Source organism: Seriola aureovittata, chromosome 3 (assembly GCF_021018895.1).
Source record: "Seriola aureovittata isolate HTS-2021-v1 ecotype China chromosome 3, ASM2101889v1, whole genome shotgun sequence".
NCBI lineage: Eukaryota > Metazoa > Chordata > Actinopteri > Carangiformes > Carangidae > Seriola > Seriola aureovittata.
The window spans coordinates 20,337,736-20,362,895 of NC_079366.1; the positions used below are offsets into that span (position 1 = coordinate 20,337,736).

At 38.5% G+C, this 25,160-nt stretch overlaps 1 protein-coding gene across 1 annotated transcript; it reads left to right on the forward strand.

Moving 5' to 3' along the window:
• Positions 1-140: 140 nt before the first annotated feature.
• aimp1a (aminoacyl tRNA synthetase complex interacting multifunctional protein 1a) lies at positions 141-13,790 on the forward strand. Its single transcript, XM_056371602.1, has 7 exons — positions 141-294; positions 4,322-4,452; positions 5,050-5,163; positions 7,231-7,392; positions 9,186-9,394; positions 11,469-11,637; positions 13,485-13,790. Coding segments are annotated over exons 1-7 (954 nt in total). The 5' UTR covers positions 141-292; the 3' UTR covers positions 13,652-13,790.
• Positions 13,791-25,160: the final 11,370 nt, after the last annotated feature.

Consider the following 25,160-nt stretch of genomic DNA (forward strand, 5'->3'; position numbering starts at 1 on the left):
TTATGCAGAGTTATTCGTGAATTGATATTTCGTTATTTTTTGAACACATAAATTCTCATTCTCGTAATTACACACAGGCGATCGCCGTTTCCGCCTTTCATTGTGTGTCGACCTATAGAACATGTGGCCAGCGAACGGAGAGGGCTTAACACTCCTGCTTCACATCCGGATGGTGAAGAGATCTACCCGTTGGGGGCTTGAATTAGCCTCTCTGCGGCTAGCTGGTCTAACACTTGCAGCTGTCAAGCCCCCAGCGCTGCCTGAAACGTGTTGGGTCTGCTGCTCATAGTCAATGTAAGTTTTTTTTATGTTTGTTTATAAAGCCTCTGTGTTTTATTTTAATGCGTTAACTAACTATTGTTGTATTTGAATCGTGAGCTGTCAGTAACGTCTGAGGAACCCTCTAGCTAGTGCCTTACCAGCGACAGCTACATGACAGTAAATTGCTTACTGATTTAACTGACGCAACGCGAAGTAATTTTCAATTCAGTGTTTAGGAATCTGTTCTCAACAATACACGTTTAAATCTAATTCAGTGATTAACACAACCACGATATGGAATAAGATCATTCTTGATTGATTACTTTGATTTGCAAATGGCTGAAACTACAGAGGTAATAATCTTTATCAGTACTAAACTAGGGCTGCAGCCAACGAGTTCAGTTTCAATATTGAATAATTATGTGATTTTCATCTGTCTTTAAGGTTAACATAAATAACAAGATTATTATATCTTAAATTGTGTATTTCGTCCAGACACCCAAACGTGTTCAAATTTTATACAGTTGAATTATAAAGTATAAGTAAAATAAATCATGACATTAGAGAAACAAATGATTAATAAATCATCATATTTACAACAGAAAAACATATTATAAACATATATTACATATTATGTTTTTGTCCATGATATCTGACTTAAGCAATTAACCATCAAAATTATCATCAGTTAATTTTATATCTGTATTTAATGGGACTTTATAGTAACACTCTAGTACAGTGGTTCTGAAAGTTTTTTTTCACATCAAAAACCCCTAAACTCACACAAATTTGACCACCATTTGATTACACTTTTTCCCAGGGTCCACCATTGCATAAGATTTTTGCTTTTAAATGTTTTATTACAGAAAGTGTTTGAAACCCATGACCAAAATAGGCATATTCTGCTATTGTGTTACTTATGGATGGGGATCTATCCCTAGACCCACCTCTGTAGTAGATTCAGTATTTTAATATGTTTACAAAATATGGCCACACGTGATGGCCATTTGACATGTTTTTTAGATTTTATAATTTAAACAATAATAGTTATATAATCTAAAATAATGAAGACAAATGCTGAATTGAGCATTGGTCATCGGGGACAGTCCTTGCCTTCAACTTGACAATGCATCATATTTTAACTGATTACATCAAGTGCCCTGTATGTAAGGCTTCTGTCTGTTGACTTTTTCAAACTCAAATTATTGCTGGGCTGCGATTACAACTACAAAAAAAAATATCAATTATTTTTTCTTGGATGCCAAGCATGCCTGAGTTTTATCCCTTTAGAGGCTGAATATGCGGAGGGCACATACATCTTGAGTGAGGGCTACACATTTTATGAATTAAAATGTGTAAGTCCTTTTAATGCCTTCAGGTGGTGCTGGCATACTGCGCTGACTTTTCTTTCACAATGGTCTGGCTGGCAGACAGGTAGGGAACTCTCCTCCTACAGTGTGTTTTTACTGTGGGAATGGAGCATAAAAAGAGGAAACACTTGTCTTCTGGTGGGTCTGTTCACACACCACCACCGCACCAGAGAAAGCTGGTGGTTAAATGTAACAAATTTACAGATTTGATTCAAACCACATGTGTACCCAGTGCATAGCTATACAGCCTTACCTTTTGATATTTTAATTTGAAAATACATTTAGACATAAAATGTGTGTGTGTGAACTGCATGACTAAAATAACAGTCATGGCTGTTTTTAGTAAATTGATAAGAATGCAAGTAGGCAGCTGCCTTCTACCAGTTGAGCACCAGCTGTCCTCTGTTTAGTGCAGTTAACCAGCTAAATTTATACAGTTGCAAACCAGAAGATGATTCAAAGATATATTTAATTCCCATACAGTGAAGACAGGCACATTAGGCAGGCTGAAGGCCAGTGAAAGCTCACGTCACTTTGATATTGTTAACACATTTGACTATTTCCATCTGAAATCCAAAGTTTCAACGACCTCTTCATGTTTTAAATGCTACGGACCATACCTCGGCCCCAGGACCCATTTTCAGAGGTTATCCAAATGAGATCAGCCTTTTTGTGGCTCTTGTTATTACTCCACCACTGGTCCTGTTTAAATCAATTCAGTTTCTCTAAAAACAATGCTTTGATCCTTGATTTTATCAACTCCAGCTATTTTGTGTTTCTAATTTCCTCATCCCCCAACATTTTGTTTTCATCTTGGGCCAGCTGTTGTTTTCCAGCGCCTCCCTGTAATATGTGTAAGAAGTTTTCTTCTCCATGCCTCCGCCTGTAAAAATCTTTCTTTTCCTCTTTCTTCAAGAAGTAATTTGCTATGCTCAGTAAGACAAAGGAACATAACCCCAAACCCAAACTGATGACCAGCTGTATTTTGGTTGAGTGGCACAAGAATGGCTGATCCCTTTTTGAACTTTAGCTTCAAAATTGAATGTATAATGTAATGCTAGTATGATTTTTTAGATTATAAATCTGAATGTCACATCAACACGTGTGAAATGACATACCACCACTGTGAAAGACAATGGACCTTGTCAGGGCTTTTATGTGCTTTTTAAACTCTGAAATGTTGCAGCAATATCAGTTTTATGAAAATCAACATGTGTTGATTATCTCTCAACATGCCTTGTGGGCAGAGGTCAGATTTGTCACTTTGGAGAAGTGGCAGAACTATATTTGTCATGAAAATTGCATTAACACATCGTTTAAAATATACTGGGGCTGTAGGTCATGGAAAACATGTCAAAGTATGATTGTTCTTTCAGACATATTTATGGGATAATTTAGGATCCACAGTGCCTTATTTTCTATTTAGGAATACAGTATTAAACAGTAGTTGAAATGCTGCCTCAACATATAAACAGTGTAGTATGGAATATTACTCAAAAATAGGAAAACAAACAATGTAATGTAATACTATAGAAGAGCCCTGTAACACATACCACCTTTGTCGAAATTACAATGCTCACTTTTTGTTGAGACTGTCAGAGAGAAGTTGACTCTGCTCTGTGGTCATTTCGGAGGCTGCAGTTTGTGGTGGGGTTGTACTGGAATGCAAACCTTGTAACTCCAAACATGTATCTTTTGTAGATGTTCAGCATGGTACTTGAAAATACCATCTCTTTTTGACTGGACCGCAACAGCAGGGCCCAGCCCTATAAACACAAATGTCACTGACAGACTAACTGACTCATTGACTGACTGACTGACTGACTTATAAGGTTACACCATTGTTGGACTTTCACCATTGGTCATTGCCCTTTCAAAATGATTTGGCACAAACTCTGTGTTGCCAACTTACCTTTCTCTCTTAACCTTTCTAAAAAACAAACCTAGCGACAAATCCAGCGAGTTTTTGGACAAAGCTTAACTACTTTCCATAAAAGAGAGCCGCCAGTATTGCCCCCTGAAGCATGTGCTCGGGCTTCCATTCGCAGACAGATCTCTGTATGCTGACTGCATGGCAGCTGACATAAATGAGCTTTTAACTTTTTTCTCTGAGTGATCATTTTACAAGTAAATGTAGCCAATGTCACAGCACAGCCATTGTCTTTAACTTATGTGAATGGTGATTTTGTCAGATGACATCATTTTTATAAAATTTTAGGAGTGCAGAGCAGCAGCTTGTAGAAGGAGAAAAACATGTAAATGAATTTGGAATTCAGCTGTGTGTACATTTTAAAATATATATATGTGTGTGTGTGTGTGTGTGTGTGTGTGTGTGTGTGTGTGTGTGTGTGTGTGTGTGTGTGTGTGTGTGTGTGTGTGTGTGTGTGTGTGTGTGTGTGAGCATAGAGAGTAAGGGCACTAGGCAGAATGCAAATGCAACACGGTCCAAACTAGGTTTTGACCTAGTCTTGTTGTCTTTCTTCATAGTGTCACACAAGTTGATTTTAAAGGGCAAGTTACTAAGTATTCACTATATATGAGCCCTTACTTATATTTAAAACGAAAGGAAACATACTCCGCATATAAATCCCAAAATAATGACTTTAGTGTATTATTCAGCCTTAATATCTGCTTGTTTTCATCATGCAGTTATAGTGGTGAGATGGCTATAAATCTTTATCGTCTGTTAGGTTCCTGGCTCGCTCCTTGTTCAAGATGTCAAGTCACAATCCTTTGTTGAGGCTGGAGCAGCGAGCAGCTGAGGCTGACCAGATCATCGAGTACCTCAAACAGCAAATCCAGCTGCTGAAGGAGAAAGCCAGTAAGAGAACGCCACACACTGACACCCAAACACAACAACCCTGTCAACAAATGAGAGGCATATTAGGAAAGCGCTATATAAATGCAGTCCATTTACATAAAGTTACAGTTTCATTTTATCTAGATAAAGGCTATATGAGTAAAATTTCCACAGGGCCACTAGCAAGTATATGAAACCTGAGGCCTCAGACTAATTTGTGAACTAAATAACACACTTCTATAAAACTGAGGATAATTTAAATGGTCACATCAGTCAAATATACAGTTTTGTAGATTTACTAGAAAATAAATAAATGTGTTGAAGGGAAGATAGACTATATTTTTCTTGCAGTTGTTTAAATAATGCCATATCCTTCAACACTTTGAATGTTATCACCTGCACAAATTGAGAAAGATTAATTATACCAAGGGTCGAAAACTGTATTAGTTCACAATTTCATGACGTCTTTAAGCCCAGAAGACTCACAATATTGATTTCAGCAGTCAACATATTTTAGTAAGTAATATATTTGTACTAGTTAAACGGTTCTTAAAATGCCCTGTGGGAAGTTGAAATTTAATTCCTGTGCTGTGGTAATAAGAATTTCCCTCACTGCAGTCGTCCAGGCCAGTGTCAGAGAAGAGAAGAAACTGATGGTGGAGAATGCGAAACTGAAGAATGACATCGAGGAACTGAAAAAACAGCTGCTGGAAAAAGAGAAGAGGAGGGGAGGTATGCTGAGTTTGGTTCCCAGCAAAGACTTCTTTGCAGATCAAATGTTTGTTTGTCTTTTAAAAAGACCTTGATGTTGTTATCCTTTATATCGAGTTATAGAGGCAGTTGTGTGTGCCTGACTTAGGAACGTTTGATGTCAGTTGTTGCTCATTAGAGCATTGTTTGGTTTGTACTATCAATGATAACATCTCGTACATTCTCGCTTCAGCCCATTATAACTAGATCTTTTTTTGTTTTTATTATAAGCAACCATAGCGCCTCAAGAATCCCCATTAGAGTGATGGGGACAACATGTCTGTCAGCTATTGTGCGTCTGACATACGTTCAAGGCCAAATAGCTCAGATCACACACATTAACACACATTTAATGTTTTCCAGAAAGAAGCTGCAGGAATAAATGGGGGACTGGAAGAAATAAGCAATTTAACCTTATTCAAAAGCACTCAATATGTTAGTGTTGGAACGTGGAAGGAATGTGTTCCAATACACCCGGGGCTGTGTTTTTCCACATATTGTATCTAATTGTGATGTTTATTTTTGGGGTTTCTTTTCAATGGCTTTAAGGTGGCATAAAATAGCTTAATCAAAACACAGATAAATATGAACCTTTTTGAAAGGAATTTCAGCTTTGCTGATTTGTTATTGAGATGAGAAAAACAAACTAGTCAATGTGACTATAATAGTAGCCAGTCAGAAAAACAACTTTTCCACAGCCAAGGAATGAAAATGGTGACAATTGAAGTTCAGTGTCAAATTTGCTCCAACACCATCTTAAAGTTGGAAATCTGTGGCTCCTTTAAACTGTATCATGCAAACTAGCATTTTTTTTTCAAACCCAAAGAATTTATTGCTCCATTAACTTTTTGGACCCACTTGATTTGGTTGTCCTATTATTATCTAATGAAGTTGTTATTGCAAATATGATTACAAACACTATACAAATCCAAGTGTTAGTCCAGTACTCTCTCCTTTTTAGCTTTGTTCTGGTCACCACCAACTCCAGAGGGAAGTATCTGTCTCTTCAGCTGCTAAATGCTCCACTGTATTCACTGGCTAGACTCTAGCTTTGTCTGTCTGTCAAGCAGGTAGTTTACAGTGGGTTTATCTCAGCTCTTTCTCTGAAGCAACTGTCTGCTGCAGTTGGCAGCCTGTTTGATGAGAGTTGAGTTTTCAGATTCTAAAAACCAAAACGATGAGGTAAAAGAAGACTCCATTGTTAAAATTACAATGTTGATTTGTGTAGCTTTAATTAAAAATTCTTGTCGAGATCTAATGTATCTAGAGATTCCAGACATGCCTGGCTTAATTTTGGGTAATGTGCATAAAGTAATTATATTATGTATATATTATATATGTAATTTTTAAAAATGTGGCATCTTGGGGTTGCTCGCTGTAAGTATCATTATGTGATATCACAGTGGTTTGTTTTTTTTTTTTTTCTAAATGTAAAAAGCCTTGAGAGGAAACTTAAAGTGGAATGTCAAGAGTTTAAAAGGTTATTGCCCATAATTCCAAGGTAAACCGGAAAGGTCCTGATCTCAGGTCTTAACATACAATTAAGGTAATTAAAAGCATTATGGTGATGGTGGTGTGCCTGCAGGCCGATGTTTGTCAGACACAGGCACAAGATTTTGTAGGAACTCAAACATCAGGCGCCTTAAATGAGGGGTTATTTTTTTCAGGGGAGTTATTGTAGGACATTGTTCCTTGCTTTATGGCTCCATTTCCTTGTTTCCATCAGCTTGGACACTGTGTCATTTTCCCATCAAAACTGTTTGCATCAGGAGAGCAGTCCTCCCACTTGGTGTGTAAATAAAGCTCCCTCTGTATCATTTCACCGTATTATGTTGATGCAACCAGCTCTGTGCGTGAAAAGGCCCGTCTAAGAAGTAGTTGTGCTGTGCTCTTGTCTGTGCTTTCATTCACACGACAACTGAGAGAACGCAAGTCTGTGCAGAGAAAATCAGTCATCACAGATGACTGAGAAAAAGTCTCTGATCGTAACCTTGATCCACTTTTTCACCCTTTCTTTGTACCAACATTTTGCATACGTCCTTCCTGTAGTACGGGAGGTGGCCATGCCATCAGGTGAACCCACTGTTGAGTGCAGTTCGAAGCCCACCCTTCCCAAACCCACTGGTGCAGCACCCTCTGCCTCCCCTGCTGCTGCTGTCCAGAGTCCCGCTCCCAAGGAAGAGAGTAAAAAGAAGAAGCCTGAGAAAAAAGGTAATGGCTGAATGAAAAAAATATGGCACATTGCAGGAGTTTATTAGGAATCTTTTTGAAGTTTTCACATCCAATAAAACAGTTTTAGACGGTTAAATCAAGCCTGTTTAGACATGTTATAAAGCAACATTCTTGTCATGTGTTTCATTTTCAGTTTGCTGGCAGGATCAGATTAAAGCCATAAAAGTGACTCACCTCTCGCCACTAAAGGATTTACTCTGTCTTCATCAATATTAATTTATTGTTATTTTTTGAACTTGGGGTTTTGTTGAAGATCCAGTTTTCCTATCAGCAGCTGGCTGGATGCAAATATCATCTGACCTTCTCCAAAAATGTTTCTCTATTTGAATTTCTAATATCAGGTGATAATGGTTATAAAGCAGCAATATCTGCCTCTTAATGGATCCAAGATCTCTGGGCCTCAGTTTGAATATGTTTAATGAAGCTTCATTTGTTTAATGATTTGTGAGGAGGGAACCTTGTCTAATGTCACCAGCATATGAGAATGACTGACTATTCAGTGGATGTGCGTCATTCCAAGATCCTTATCATAAAAACTAAAGTATCCCTGTGTAAGAAGTATAAAGAAGTTAAACAGTTTGACTGTTTTACATTTATGATACGTTTAGAATAACGAAACAAAAAAATCCCTGGCACAGAATTTCAATTAATTAGCAACAAATCGCTCAGATATTTAGTTCTGTTTCAGCAATGTGCTATCTGGGCTAGAAGAACTGTCAGGCATAGACCGCGTATAATCTGTCCTGGATGTGTTTATGAGGTTATGATTTAGAGAGAGGATGCAACAAGCAGTAAGACCCTGACAAATTCATTGGAGTGGCTGGTATTTCTCATATACAGATGTCAGAGAGCTATTAATGAGAGATACTTACACCTCTTGATAAGCTATTGTACATGCTGAAATTGTGTCTTACTTTAATGGAGCTATGTTCTCACCTCATCCAAACAGTCATCACTTGTTAGTCTACAAACCGATGTGTAACCTTAGCGGAGTCCTGGTAATGTTACTGTCAACACAGCAGTGCAAAGATTACTCAAGGGAGGGATGCTGAATATCAAAGGCAGAGGGTTGGAACTTTAGAGTTGGTGTGGGCTCAGAGGAATGATTAAAGACTGTGATCATTTGATCAGTGCAATCCACTTGAATTAATGTGTGTAAGAAAGCCAGGCGAGTCAGTGAAAGGTACTTTGTCTCTTTGGGAGGAAGCATCTGTTATTCTGCAATGTCATTGTATCATGTAGAGCTCACCTTCAGCCAAAAGTGGGTATTGGTATTGTCATTTAGTTAGGCTATGTAGCCCACACTTCTAGGAAGAGTACATTAATTGTCTTTTCCTTAACATTTTACTTACTTCACATGAAACGCATGCCACCCTGAGGTCTGTCATTGGTAGACTTTGTTTTCATTTACGGGAGGAAATTAAATCAGATTCCAGACATATGCCCTGCATTGTTTCAGCTATGATTTGTTTTTATAATTTTCCTTGGAAAGATATCAGCTGGCTGAAATATGCTCAGTGCTTTTAAACTAACATTTTTTATAAAATCATGCACATTAAGTTTAATAGCATTTAAACTATCAGAGATGCCTCCCTTCAGAAAACCTTTCCTCAACACACAATGGATAGCAGCTGTCTGACATTCTGTGCCGGAAATGCACAACACCCAACCAAATTGTCATTACAAACTTTCACTGACAGACCAAATTCAAAGCAGTGAAATGTGAAATTTCAAGGCAGGGTGTGACATTATTTTCTGCTCTTTGATGCCAGGAGGGGAGAAAGCAGAGAAAAAGCAGGCAGCTCCCAGCCAAGAGGATGTCAAGGTGGATGTGTCTCGTTTGGACCTGCGTATTGGACGTATAATCACAGCTGAGAAGCACCCAGATGCCGACAGCCTCTATGTGGAGCAGGTTGATGTGGGAGAGGCTTCACTCAGGACAGTGGTCAGCGGACTGGTCAAACACATACCTCTGGACCAGGTACAATGTTAGTTGTTTAGATGTGATTAAAAGAAGTTAGAAGTGGGATCTTTGTAAAGTGATGCGTTGGCTACCTCCTCAAGAATCTATCGGGATGTTTCCTGCATGCAAAGGTGAAAAAAATTTAAAAGTCACTTCTCTGTAGAAAAGCCAGTTCCCTTGTAGTTGTCTCATGGTATTTATCCAACCTGAATGTCACTGAATGTGCCATCAGGTTTCAGATTACAGGCCTGTAGTTGTCAAAAGCAACACCTGCCAATAAGATAGCCATACTACACTGCCTGCTCATGAGGGAGGAAGATGTAGACTTCAAATTAGATTTTTATATTAGCTTCATAAACTGCTCTCTACTTGAGATTCGTTTTCACTAGACGCAAAAGCACCGCTGTACACTTCCACATTTATGACTCACTATGGTCATAATAAGAAGTTATTCATCTATTAAAAGTGACTTATTGGGATGGCTGTTCTGATTATTTAGTGGTAAAACACATTTTATGTTGGTGATTCACAATCTCCATCAAATATTAGGGTTTATTTTTCTTTCGTTTGGATTTGTTCCTCAAGAAAAACAATCTGTATGTAGGATTTCATCTGAACGAGAAGCACCAGTTACTTTTATGGTCGACAGTATTTCAGAATTTGTTTTTAGGTTTTTTAGACCAGGAAGACTTTTTATATTACTTTTCCACATCATATGTAGACAGTGCTCATCATTTAAATGTATGCCTGCTGAAATCGTGTGTACAAAAAACACAGTCGGACAACAGCAGCACAGTTTCTGTCATGCGCACAGACAAATATTACGCAGTTGTTTCTTCAAATCTAAGCGTGTGTTGCAGCAGTGGAATTTAGTATTACAGCCTTAAGAAGTGCTCTCTGAGTGCAGTGAGAAAGGTAGTGCTATTTGCTGCTTTTTATGTGTCTGTCAGTACATTACTCATAGAGGAACAGTCATGCCAACAGTCATGCAAACGACTGTCGTTGACACTTGGAGCACAAAAGGGAACCAGTGACATCATCATCCTTGTGAACGCCCACAAGAGGTTAAATACCTGGGTCTCCACACCAGAAAGTAGGACCAGTCCTAGCCTGGTCAGATGCGTACACGAACTGATGAAGCCTCTTGGATGAGAGGTGAAACGTCTTCCCAGACAAATAACCTAGTCCAGTTGTTTTCGATTTTAAAAAAACTCCTTTAGGATACTATGACCTGGACAAATGAGAATATACACAGGCTTATTACTCATAGAGGAAATAACTCTAAAATCAAATTCCTGTTTGACTTTCTTGTTAACTGTCTTATTTATATGAGGCTTTATCTATTTCTGTCAAAGCAAGCAGGAGGGGAATATCCGAGGAGATACATTACAAGTTTTCTGGCTGTGCTTTTGAGTGTGGATAAATATTCAGTAATACAAGACTGAGACGGGCAAATCATAAAATAACAGTTAGGACAAGTGTCTGCAGTACACATGAAATATTGCTCAAGTCGAACAGTCTATTTTGTAAATACCGTTACAAAACATTCACACACTATCCCCAGCTTGCCAAAACTGCATGCAGATGAAAAATGAAAACTACCACCAAAACTCTGTCAGAGCAGCATGAGTGAGTTTAGATTTATGTTGCCATTTCCTAAAAGGATGTCCTTCAAAGAAAGGTATGATTATTTCTTAAGATCTGGCATACATCATCTGATGAAATGCTGGATTTCTCTTCTTCTCAGCTTTTGGCAGAAACTTACGCTTAGTCTTCCTTTAAATTTTGGTGAGCCGCAGAGGTCTCCAGGCTCAAGCATCTAATGTTTTCCTGTTTGCTCTCTTTGGGTTATGAAATGAGGCATAAACCCATTGGACACAATAATTTTAAAAGGACAGACTGGTATTTGGCATTATGGTTTATATTGGATTATGAAATTCTCTGTCCCGAAGCCAAACAGACCACATCAGTTGAAGGTGTTTTTTTTTTTTTTTTTTCTGCTTCAGTAAATTGGGTATAATTTGTTGTTCTTCTCTATTGTGTAAGGCCTATAGACTGTAAAAATGTATTTAATCTCCTGTCCACTATGCAGATGCAGAATCGCATGGCAGTCCTGATGTGTAACCTGAAGCCAGCCAAGATGAGAGGAGTGGTGTCCCAGGCTATGGTCATGTGTGCCAGCTCACCAGACAAGGTCGAAATCCTTGATCCTCCAACTGGAGCAGCACCAGGGGACAGAGTTACTTTCCAGGGCTTCCCAGGTACCAACACCCGATTACTGATTAATCATTAGCATAAATCTTAGATGTTCAAATCATCCAGACACTCGTGATGCTTCATCACCATCGATTGATTGTCATTGAGTTGATTCCACTGAAAGAATCAGTATCTACAAAGTACTTCTGTCTTTAGGAAATGAAGGGTGTCGTTGAACCTTCTTGCTGCCAGAAAAAACTTGCCATTTTCAACATACATCCCTCTGAAGACACCAATCATGATGCGTTCTCAGACCCCACTCAAAGCTCTCATTAAAGGAGTCCTCAGCTCTGTTTGGTGGTGGCTAAATGGCCTGTGACTGCTGATTTGACGGACTAATCATTGTTCATTGCTAGGAATGTAACCTACTCTTTTTTTTTTTTTTTTTTTTTTTTTTTTTAATAGCCAGTTGGAAAGATAAGTTCTTAACTGTCCCGTTAAGTTTAACTAATGTAAACTGTTGTGAGAGAAACGACATGAACATACGAATGAACACATCAACTCGACCGTATGAGAATCAAAGTCCTTCGTGCGAAGTAGCCCTGAAAAGAAAAACCACCGCCAAATCCAGTCCAGTGGTTCTAAAAGCTTTCCAAGCTGAATATGGGAAGATTGATTGGTCTTGTTATTGACATATTGTTTTAGAACAATAACCAAATTGGGAGATCCCTTTGATAAAAATTGAAGAGGAGGATGTGATGAAGGTGGATCTGTGGTCCAACCAAGTACCCACAGGACGACTCCATCAGCCAAGGCTTTCATTGCTGCAGTACACATGTCCCAGCCACTCCAAAAGCTGGCCTGAATGATTTTTATGGATGCTACATTAAAAAATAAGAGTCATATTGAAACAATTCCATAAAAACACAGTTCAAGAGAAAACAGAAGTGGAAGTAGAGCAAAGACTGTATTGGTTGATTGTTTGTTTGTGTGGTGGGCTGTTTTCTTAAGTTAATATAATGGAAATAAGGGGTGAAAAACGCTTGTCTTTTTCCTGTTTCCCTCTTTTCTCCCACCAGAGCCCTGTGGTATAGATTCACTTATAGAGCCACTCCACTGCTGGTGTGAGTGTATGGTTGTAATTGCCCCCATTTGCCTGACTAATGGGGCCCAGTACTTCTGCTTGAACTTAAGAATGTGCGCAAGTTGCTCATCAAAATCTCTTTCACGCTTCTGATCAAAACTTGATTGTTGCCACTCTGGGGTTGTAAACCAGCAGAAATCACAGCCTTGGGATATGAAACACATTTGTGTCCTCATACCCTGACATGGCTGTGCAGAGAGGAAAAAAGTTGACACCCGACAGAAGCCAGCCAGTACCGACTTTGAATTTTCACAAGTGCCAAGCAACATCAAAAAAACAAAGCCATCGTGAAATGAGAACTTCACTTAATTGTTTTCCCTGGATGCATATTTTGATTCTGAGTAGTTCAGTTTAGATGTTTTGAATTACAGCTAAGAACAAATGGAAGTTTCAGAAAGCTAATGTTGTAATAGAACATGGTAGATAGTCACACTATTCACCATTCATGTGGGAGGAATAAAATTAGAATTAGCCTGATAAATCATCAATATAACTGTTGGTCATTTGCTCACAATTTTTATTGGCTTCGGCTTGTTATATTGATTGTGTCAGTGTATGCTCAATGTGAAAAATCCATGAAGGAAAATTTAAAGTCATCCATCAATGTGTCTTAGCACTCCAATATTAAAACACTGTCTGAGTAGGTTATATGCGGGCATGACATACCACAAAAAGTTCATAAAACATCACCACTGAATCCATAAATCCTGCATGTGTGATGGATGACCAGAGAATGTCTAATATATCAATCTGACTTCTCCATTGCAGGTGAACCAGACAAAGAGCTGAACCCTAAAAAGAAGGTATGGGAACAGGTTCAGCCAGACCTCCGCACAGACGGCCAGTGTGTTGCAACCTACAAGGGAGCTGCTTTTGAAGTCGCCGGCAAGGGAGTGTGCAAAGCCCAGACCATGAGCAACAGTGGAATCAAATAAAACAACAGAGCTGCTTGAAATAGCTCAGTGTTTACTTGGCAATCACCGTCAGTGATGACAATGAGGGTTTTCAGAAACAGGATGGTGATGGATGGAAGTAAATGCTTTGAAGATCAATAAAGGGATTTAAGAATAAGAATCTGTCCTATGACAATCAGTCCTTTTTTGACTTCTAAAATATACAGTCATGGTCTATAAAGTGTAGTTAATCAATACAATTGTGTTTTTGCTTTTAATTCTCAAAGTTTGTCTCTTCTCCTCGGGCACATTAGCTTGATTGTGCTTTGATTTTGAGGTTATAACTCTAAAGCATATATACTGTCCAGGACTTGAGCGAGCATCATTGGTTTCCACTTCATCTAGTCTCAGGAATTTTAATGAGCAGGAGATGAATCGGAGAAGTTTTACTACAAAGCCCAACAAAAACAGATCGGGTTCTCAAGCCCTTTGTAGAGGCTATTTAGATGGTACTCATCTCGGGCACTACAATCTCCTGGCCCACTGTCATTATCTCAATCTAGGCTCTGTGATGCCAGTGCCATGTGCTTTGTTTTATTGTCCCCTCAGAAGAAAAAGTCCGTCCACCTCCGGAAGTATCGGACTACAATGAAGAAACAGACAGAGAGCTGTGCACCAGAGCCTCTAATGTTACATCACCAGTAATTAAGGCCATCCACTTTGCAAAAACATCTGTCATGGGTCAACTTCGACCATCGCGCAGAACTTGTGCTTACTATTTGAATCCTATTCATAAGTACTCTGAAAATGTCGCATATTTGCTAATGTTCAACCGCACATTCTTCTCTTTTACTTTATGGTAGGAAGACAGATCTATGGTTATGTGTGATTGCATACCACCCTGTCTTTTTTTAGATGCAAAGTGTCTCATAGAACTAGGCTATACATAACGCACAAACTCACACATTCACGTTTATCAGGCTCATTTAGCTGCTCAGTCACTGGGAATAAGTGGCACTCTCTCCAAACTGCCTCCTAAAGGGAAGTAGAAGAACAGCATCAGTGGTACCACACCTTTATCTCTTGTTAGCTAAACTAAAATAATCATAGAGTATCACTGTCCAGTCAATATATATATATATATATATATATATATATATATCTCAATAACTCATGTCTTTTCCAGTTCTCTGCACCAGATGCAGAACTGAGTCAGCCCATGTTCTCAGCTAACTGCAGTTCACATAACTCACATTTTGCACGTATGTAATGTAAAATGTGAAATGCAAACAGCAGCTGTTGAAATCAGTTCGTAACTGTAATACCCATTGTCTGAAGGTGGCACAAGTGTTGATTGCAGAAGCCATTCCTCTCCTTACCTGTAGATGGCACATATCAACTAACCTGCAGCTGCTCCTGTTATTTTTGTTGCCAGTAGATGGCACAGTATTGATTAGAACTGCAGCTCTTAAAAAAAGCCCTTGGGAAAAATATATCGGCTCGAGTGCTTCACATTAGTGATGATGTGTCATTATTTAATCATAAATACACTTATGTTGCAGCACAAATAGTCAACAACTACTTTTTAGGTGCTTGTCTGATTGCCTATCAGACAGCGTCCTATGATCTATGTATGCTTTTTAAATTACCTCACATTAGCAGCCGTTTTTATCCAAAGTGACTTACAAGTGATGGACATCACTGAAGCTTCAGTGCAGTAGGAGACCTTGGCCTAAGTACCAAGTACTACATCTATTCAAGAAGTGCAGGGAGAGGCTTTTAAATGATTTAATCTGTCCTCTCCAGGACCCCTATGCACTTAAAGTAAAAATAACTATTTAGAGATCCTCAAAGAGGAAAACCTTTCATTTTGGGTTTAGATGACACAGACAGTTCTAATAAGTGACCTCCGCTGAAGCGTATTCTCACCTAAACCACATTGCTCCTTCTGGGTTTTCTGTGACCACAAGGAGTGTTGCAACCTGAGAGAATGCTCCCTCCAGGATATTTTGACTCAGACATTTGCAGACCACACGTTCCCCAACTGAATTTTCAGCTGTAACTGATGCGCAGTATGTGAAGCGGTGTCTGCACATATGTCATCCATATCTAACTGTAGATTATTCCTGATTATTCTGTGTGCTGACTCTCCAGTGGGTGGGCAGTTTTGGGGTAGTATGTAGTGATTTCACAAATAGCTGGCCCATGAATTGCTTTGTGATAACCCATACATCAAAACAACACCTTTGCTTTTGTCATGTACAGCTGCTGCAACTATTCTCTGGGCTTTGGCATTGTTGATGTTTGGTTTTCGATACCAAAATCTAAAATGAAGAAGACCTGTAGGTGTTGCTGTTTCATTATTCCCACCTCATTCTTTATCCTCCAAGATATTATGTCCTCAAACTGACCTGAGTTAAGAAACAGGCCTTTATGGAGGTGGACAAACAACAAATACACCTCAGACATTACTGAATATGAAGAAAAAGAGAAAGAATTTTGGAAAAACCCAAACAACTCTTTTGATGTGATGGAGCTTTATCCATCCATCTGAAAGCAGGATTTGGTGTATTGGTAACTATGACTAACAGGCAAATTTAATATTATTTTTTTCTAAACTTTGGGTTTGAAGTTCTACAAGGAACAATAAGGAAAACATTTCTCATTTTTGAGGCCAAGTCGTCAGTTTGTGGCAAAAGCGTGAAAGTCATATTATGACAGGTCTTTCAGAAGGAACGCAGACCTTGGGGGTAAAAGACATGATTCATATTGAACAGTATGATTTGTATTTCAATTTTTCAAGTTCTGATTTGGTGTGAATCAAGACATTGTGTGTTTCTTGATTACTTCAAGACCCTCTGGGTGTGCGTCCTGTCAATTCGATGAATGCGTATTGTTTTGTTTTTTTGTTTTTTGGGTTTTTTTTTGTGTTTTATCCAACCTAACCCCAACCAATTTATTTTCAAAGATGATATATTAGCTGCTGATCCATTTCATTGTGCTTGTTGTGTAGCAATAATATTCCCCCATTCAAATTACCTTGAGCTGTTGGATCAATAGTGGCCCCATATCTTGAGCAATTTTACTTTTTACTTTTTAAGTAAATTCTTCACTGAGATTAAGGACTTACCGAGTAACCACCATAAAAAAAAAAAGAAGACATGTAAGTAATTTATCAGTTAGGCTGTAATGAATTAATTTGATTGATTGTGACACCACACAATTTTATGAAGCCTGAATCTTAAATTCAGAAAGATTGTGTTTATAATTGAAAGAAGTAGCAAATACATTTTTCTGTGATCGTTTGACATAATCCTCAAAATCCTTCCACACTCCCTCATGGTAGGTGGTTGGAAAATGTGCTAAAATGTGACCAGAATTTAGACCAGATCAGAAATAAACAAACAACCAACAAATTATAATCATCAGCTTTATTTATCAATAGCAGTTGATGGACAGAAACATGTTTTGGGTGGAAAATGTTGTGAAGTGCTGAGGGAAAGACAAACCTCCATGAACATATTTTGGCTGTAGTTGAAAGAGCAGCTCTTGCATGCCCCTCTGTGTGTGGTTTCATGCTTCGCCAGTGTTCACAATGAACAGAAATATCCAAGCTTCTTTTTCAACTGGAGGAAGTCTATTATCCATATTATGGGCCCTGCTGGACATTTTAAAGCACTGGATACATAGAAGCCAACATTTCAGTATCTCAGCTGAATGACGTGACTATTTGGATAGAAATTTGAAGAGCCAAGATATTTTCAGCTGGTAGCATTAGTGAACAAACTCCTGCACAGCGTCTTCACTCGTTGCTTAATTGCCGTGACTTCTCTGTCATATTACCTTAATTCTTCAGGCAACAATAAGACAAACCACAGGAATTACAGTCTGGGTTAGGCTATGTTGTGTGACAGCTCCAATTTAAAGTAGGAAACTCACTAGTTACTCTGTAAACACAGTCATCCAATAAAAATGCAAGTGGGAAAAGAACATAATGCATGAAAATCGCATGGTATAAAAATACAGCTGTCATCCGAAAAAAAAAAAGTGCCATAGAAGTTGGAAAAAAAAACAAAAACAAAGATGAAAGTATGAGACATAAGGAACAATTCTGATATATAAAAGTTCATTGTTGACCCTGGAAACACCAGCAGACAAAATAATCTCACCACAATCTCCATTCATTTGCTGTTCTGGAGCTTTCAACTGCATCACACGATTTTCCTTTTTGAATGAACATATAGATGTAGTTAAGATAATGTAGATGTTGAAATGTTGAAGGTCCACCAATTGGCTGTCAGAGCTTTCAAGCACATTTCACAGTCTGAATTCAGTGAATGCACATGACCTAAATTTTACACTTAGGTCACCCAGTGACACTAGAGATGACTTTGAGATGTGGTTAAAAAGCAAGTAAGTGAACCATTAAGATTAGCTACTTATAATGGTCAAGAATAAATTTAGATGCATGTTAGAGTTCTTTATACGATAAAGAAATATTTGTATCTGTATTTTCTAATATTTAATTTGCTAGGGATATGTAGCTCGTTAGCTTGATTGTAGAATACTTAGTAAGAACCAAAACAACCGCAGTCACTTCCAGTCTGGCATTTTCAAGAAATAGACAGAGCAGCACTAATAAAACATAATGATACATTGGCTAGTACTGGTAATAAATAACATTTCAACATTTTTATGCCTCCTTGTTTGCAATAGCCGGGGCCGGAGGCATTATGTTTTCAGGTTGTCCATTTGTATGTCCTGTTCTCGTGAACCAGATATCTCAGGAACACCTTGAGGGAATTTCTTCAAATTTGGTACAAACTTTCACTTGGACTCAAGGATGAACTGATTAGAATTTGGTCATCAAAGATCAAAGGTCAAGGTCACTGTGACCTAACAAAACATGTTTTTGGCCAAAACTGAAGAATTCTTAAGCTAATTATGACCAAATTTAACACAAACATCAAATAAGATAAAATGATTGACAAATTGATGACATTTTGTATCCAAATGGTCAAAGGTCAACTTCCCTTTTACATCATGATGTTTTGCAATAACACATCTGGCCATTATTCAATGTTGTTAATCAGAAACAGAAGGGGAGGTTTTGACCATATTTCCTGCAACTTGACTGGTTGGAGGAGGCATACAACTTAATGGTGGCATTTGTAGTGTTTGATTAATTGGGATTTATAAAGTAGCTAGTACATATAGTTATCAGATTAATCTAGTGGAGTAAAAAGTACAATGTTTCCACTGAATTGTAGTGGGAAAGAAGTCTGAAGTAGAACAAAATGGAAATACTTGAGTAAAGTACTTGCAATTGTACTTAAATACAGTGGCTACTTGAGTAAATGTACTTAGTTACTTTCTGCCATTGTTGCTCTTGTCATTACTTGTCATGTGATTATTTCCTTTAGTCTTTTGTATATTTCCAAGCACTTCCCCGCAAATTTAAAGAACTTATATATGTGCTCTTGAATGTACCGACATCATTTTGGCAGCATGTTCATCCCACTGCAACATAGTTTTTCACAGCAGATGTTTTGACTTGTCATACAAGGAAAAGCGCAGGTATATTTTGGTTCCCATGACAGTGTGACAGTGCGCCAACATGCATAATACCAGGAAACTGAAGCAGCTAAATGGAATTCAGCTGTCGTTCACTTTGTTATTTACACCTGTGCTTTTGCTACAGAGGCATGTCAAAAAGTCTACTGTGAAAAAGATCTATTTGTCCTGACAAACTGCATAACTCAAAACAAGGGGAAAATTTCTAACCAAATACAACTAAAGGGTCTTTGTCTTCAAAGTTATTTGTCACAGAAACCACTGAACAGGATAATTCATTGTACCTCTGAGACACCTTGAGAGTTTCTGTGCTGACCACAGGAGGGCAGAGCCCCACCACTAAATTACCATCCCCACCACACAAAGAATAGGCTTCATGCATTTCATTGAAGAGTTAAATGTGCTTGATTGAGCTGACCTTTAGCATGGTGAATCGCCTTTTTTTTCTCATCTGTTGACATTTAAGCCAATTCAAAGTGGCAGGAGGAAAGTCCTGCTCATGCCGATTCATTCATCTCTGCAGCAACGTGTAAGAGGATGAAGAGGAGGAGGAAGTATTATATGACTGTATAATTATCCTTCTGAGCAAAATGCTTTGTTTGTGCTTATCTGATCCATTGGTGATACTGATCCATACTAGGCTGGTACATCTAGCCATTCATTTCTTATCAGTGCGCTAAGTGATGAAAGACTATATCAGAAACAGAGATTTAAGTTTTGAAAAACTCTATCAGAACTGAGTAAATAAGGATGTGGTTAGCCTCCCTAATTACTGGACCTGTTGCCAAAGAATGAAAAAGGAAAAGGCTGCTGAGACATGTGTTTTGAGTTGCAACCTTCACTCTTATAACCTCATTTGTCTTAGGAGATGGATGAGAAACAGTGTAACTCAAAACATTTTGTGAGGGCTATATTTGTCGGCACAGATCATGGATCAGCTTGGTAACCCATTTTAGGCTAAAAATAAAACACCTCACACAAAACTGACCATATAGACTATTGTCTGGGGCTGCAACACTGAAACCCCACTCAGGGTCTAGCATCTTGATGAGCTCATTCGTCTTTCAGCAGTCAGCAGGCCTGAGGAGAGACTTCCACATGCCAGAGAAGATAAGACAATTGACAGAGAGAGTCTCCAGTGAGACTCCAGCGGAGCTTCGCCTTCTCAGACAGCTCTGGTTTGTCTTAATTTTCCTTGACACTTAATGAGTCAGTCTGAGTGTGTCTTTAGGCCCCTTGGAGGAGGGGGAGGAGGGAAGTTCCCAGGGGGAAACTTTTGAGGTGAGGACCATAATTAGTATCAAACAAGGACACCACTGTCCCCTGCATCCACAAGTGAAACTCAAGATAACAAGGAAAGGAGATGTGAATGGGAGCTTTTTTGAACAAATTAAGGCTTAAAGTTGAGGCCCTTTACCTATTTTGGTTTATGGCTTCTTGCCTGTTAAAGGGCCTTCTTATAACACCATAACTGATTTATATGCCACCAGTTATGGTGATGGGGTCTTGGATATGAAGGTGGCTGACAGTCAGAAGTATAGGGTGGGGGTAATTTTATACCTAGTGAATCAGTGAACACAATTATTTGATTTACAGAGTGAGACTTGGACAAGGAGCTCTTGTTTCGCTGTGGTTGTTGTCTTATAATGTATTATTATTCAGAGAATGAGATCAGTTTACCTTTCTAAGCTCTGTCAGGGATTTTGTTTGAGGACAAAGTCCAACTCACATCAAAGCAGATGGAGTGTACGTGCAGTCAATTACCATATGCGGACAAGCGATATTGTGATATTAGTGAAAGGCACCATGTAATCCAGCTTTGTCTTGAATAACATGCGGTGCACTCAGCGGAGCAGCTGTTTTAGGTATAAACAACGAAGACAAGCATTATTGGTGCCCACAGTCCTTACTGGAGTTGCCACATTGGATATAATGTTCCTGTTTTAATGCTTGTTGATTTGGTTTATTTGCCCATATAGTATTTTGGGGAAAACCCCCTCGTTCATGGACAGAAAAGGGAAGTGCTGACTTTGCAGGACTTTGACATCCTGGCGCTGAATCACTAAATAACTACATATGTACACAATCAAACTGTAAACTAGACTGAGGCCAGGCTAACCTTTTATATCCTAGAAATATGCTGGCGTGTTCTACAAACTGATCCCTCATCAAAGTAGTTCAGCTGGATGTTTTTGACATTGAGAAAAGGACAAGGGTTTTATACCATCATACAAAAATTATTAGTAATAATAGTACATATAGTATTTCATTATTAAGATAATTATGCCATTAATCTATTCAGATGTGGAACAGGTGATTCCATTTTAAATATCGCTGCTTTTCAGCTGCATACGGCTCAGCAGCTGTGACTAATGCAAACAGTATTTCGGGGGACCACTCACACAAACGATCTCTCCAGTAACACAACTTGAGACAATGGAAATACTGAGTGTAATGACTTCAGTGTCTCCTAATAGTCAGACCAGGCTGAACTCCAGACCCCGAAAAAACACACCTGAACTATGCTGCTGACTCACCACTGTGTGTGTGTGTGTCCTGGTTACAAAACGGTGGGCTCTGATGACACCCCTGAGTGGAAAAACACATGAGCCATGACTGTACCTGACAGATCTCTTGCTCAGTGGTGAAGCACTCACTTTTAAGGAATAATCTCCGGAGTTTGTTTTTAGCCACGTTTGCTGTACGGGGGATGGTAATGTCAACACCCTGTCAGGCAGTGCACCACTCTCAGACAGAAATATCTCAGCAACTGGGAAATGGATTGTCATGATGAAATTTAGTACAGGGCATTCATGTTTCCCAGAGGATGAATCCTAATAACTATGTTGATCCTCTGACTTTTTCTCAAGCACCACCATGAGTTTAGAGTTTTCACTTATCCAGTGAAACATCTCAGTGTCTTCAAGATGGATGGGCACAACATTTTGTACAGACATTCATGGTTCCCAGAAAAAGAATTCCCATGATTTTAGTGATCCTGTCTAGCGCCACAATGTGGGGTTGACAGATGTGGTTTTCATTAAATGTCTCAATAACTGTTGGTTGGATTACTTTGAAATTTAGTACTGGAACTGTACTAAGTTTGGTGATATTGTCACTTTCAGGTCAAGGTTTTCATTTGTCCATTCCAGTACTTTGCTTTAGGACCAAATAAATGCAGTTCCCATGAACCTCAGCTCTTCTGTTTAGTGCTAATTAACAAATGTTAGCATGTTGACACGCTAGACTAAGATGGTGAACATGGTTAACATTATTCCTGGTAGCATCAACATGTTAGCATTTTCACTGTGAGCATGTTGATGTTAGCATTTAGCCCTATGGCACCACATTGCCTTAGTACAGCCCCACAAAGCCACTATAGCATGACTGTAGACTCTTGTTTCTCCTCAGTGAAGCTCACATGCCAAACTACCACAGCGCCTCAGTCACAGTCTAAAGTGCAACCATCCAATTCACGGTTAACCATAATAAATCTCAGGCTCTGAATCTTAGCATAGTGACCCTCAGTTTAAACCCTGTCAGTCATGTCTGCCTTATCATCCAGCAGTTGATTGAGAGATATGCTCAGTGTCACGTAGGAGTATAAAGCCATCCCTCCACTGATCTTATCTCACAGGAGGCTTCAGATTATGTTACAGGAGTAAACAAAAAAAAAGTCACAGAGATAAATGGAGTTCCATACAGGCTCATTCCTACGCATAATGACAAAGACATGCAAACCATTTCAACTGATAAACAAACTATTAGTAGCTCTCTCCATCAGATGTAGATTAAATATACTAATGAAATCAATTCTGAACCAATTACACCACAGTTGCAGCTCATTTGCCTGGAAAGGGTTTTCACAATTGTTATTCTTCAGAACCTTTGAAAGGATCTTCACTAAACTTCACTTTGACTGAAATTATTTGCATATGATTTAAGGCTTGTGCATGTGTGAACAAATGTTCAGGATTATGTGACAGAGGCAAAACCAGGCACTAAAAAAAATGAGCTGTCCAACGTGCTGAATCCCAAGAGGAAGATAATACAGGGGGTAAAATGTACAGTATGCCATCACAATCCCTCATAAAGATAGAGAAAAATAATTATAGCTTATTTTTCTGTATAAATCTAAAGATGCTTGTTTGTGTGTTTTGAGAATGTTAATCCCATGTATTTTATTTGGTTGCTTGATAGTGTGATAATGTTCACCTCCTCTTTTGTATCACTAGTTTAATATATGTAATATAAAACTTTTCTATCATCTATCATCTATCACCTATCATCTATATATATATATATATATATATATATATATATATGTATATATATATCATTTATGTGTTTGGGTCCATGTACTATGTGTGTATTTGCCAGTTGTTGGTTGTGTGAGAGGAATAGATTGCATGGGAATCCTGCTTTTTTCTCATAGTGGAACACTGAAAGGATGTCCACTAAAGAATCACATCAGCCTGTCCCATGGAGACGCTTAGATAAACACACAGCTAAAATAGAAAGGGAGTCAGGTTGCACCATGAGGTATTGGTAAGAGAAAGGAGAAGGAAAAAGCATTGTGAAAGCATTGTGGTCGCTCTATTTTCTATCCCAGGTAATTTTTTTTTCCTCTCTTTGCAGACCGGACACCCATAATTTCTCAAACAAACACAAAACAACATCCTTCAAAGCATCAAAACAAAAGCCTGGAGACCTGATATAATAATTGGAGTTGGGTGAGTATAGTGGGTTTGTCTCAGGAGTCACTCATGGCCCGAGGAGACAGCTGGACCAAGGAGGCTTTTGGAAGGGGCCTTTGGCCAAGTGTATCAGTTAATGGTCAATGAGGTCGTGACTGAACAACTGTCATCACTTAACGTTACCCATTTCACCTGAAGAATGGTGAGACTGCCACTGACTGATGGTGAATCACTGTTTGAATCACAGTGCAGCTCTACCTTTTACATCTGGGCTTATTTTTTTCTTTTTCTTTTTTTTTTTTGGCTGACTGCCAAGTAACTGCCACGCAGACTTTGATTTACCCAAGAACTATCTATTGTGTTTCTGTGATGTTCAGCAAGACAAAAGTGGGAAGCAGGAAGCAAAATGGTTTGGATTGGGCTCCACCTTATATATGAATGTAAAAGCCTTTTCAAAACACCCAGGCCCAAAGTGAAATTCCCCTTCTGAATCACTCACTAGCATTTGGAAACCCGAGTCAGACTAACTGTAACTGTCATTAAAGATTTAGTTACTTTATATCCTCTACCAGAGATGTTTGGAAAGTGAGTGATATATTTTGGGAAGCAAAAATAAAGAGCTCAAATAAAATCAAAGTAGTAACTCTTGATGCAAATATACAAGTGTGTGATTATAGGGCTTTTAATGCAGATGTTTGAGTTTGCAATCAAGTAATTTGCAACAGTGAAACAATAAATGTGCTAAAGGCAGACATGACTCTTTTGATATTCGCCCATGAATATCAAAGGAGTGATGAGCTTTGTGGAAAAAACAACAAGGAAAGTATGATATTACATCAGGCTGTTCAGAGCAGTATTTTATTTAATTTATGTATTTATTTTCTTGCCTCAGTTCCACATCATCCAAATACACTGATGCTGACTTTGATCTCTGAAATCTTTCACAACAATAATACACTGTATGTAGTATTCAAATTGGTTTGATTGGCAAAAATGTTCAAATGTATCAATCATATGATCATCAATGCCGTATTATACATTGATTTTATGTAATCCACATTTTAAAAAAAAAAAGAAAAAAAAAAAAGTACCCAAACAAACAACTGGAATAAAACAAGAAGAAAAAAAGCAATTGGTTACTGATGAGTACTGACAATGACGATGAAGAGACCCCAAATATGCAGACATCCTGACAGTCGCAGTGTGATTTGTCAGGGCTGATTTTCTCTTTAGTGTACAAAGGCTGCAACAAGAGCCAAGACATTTCTTGTACACTGGAG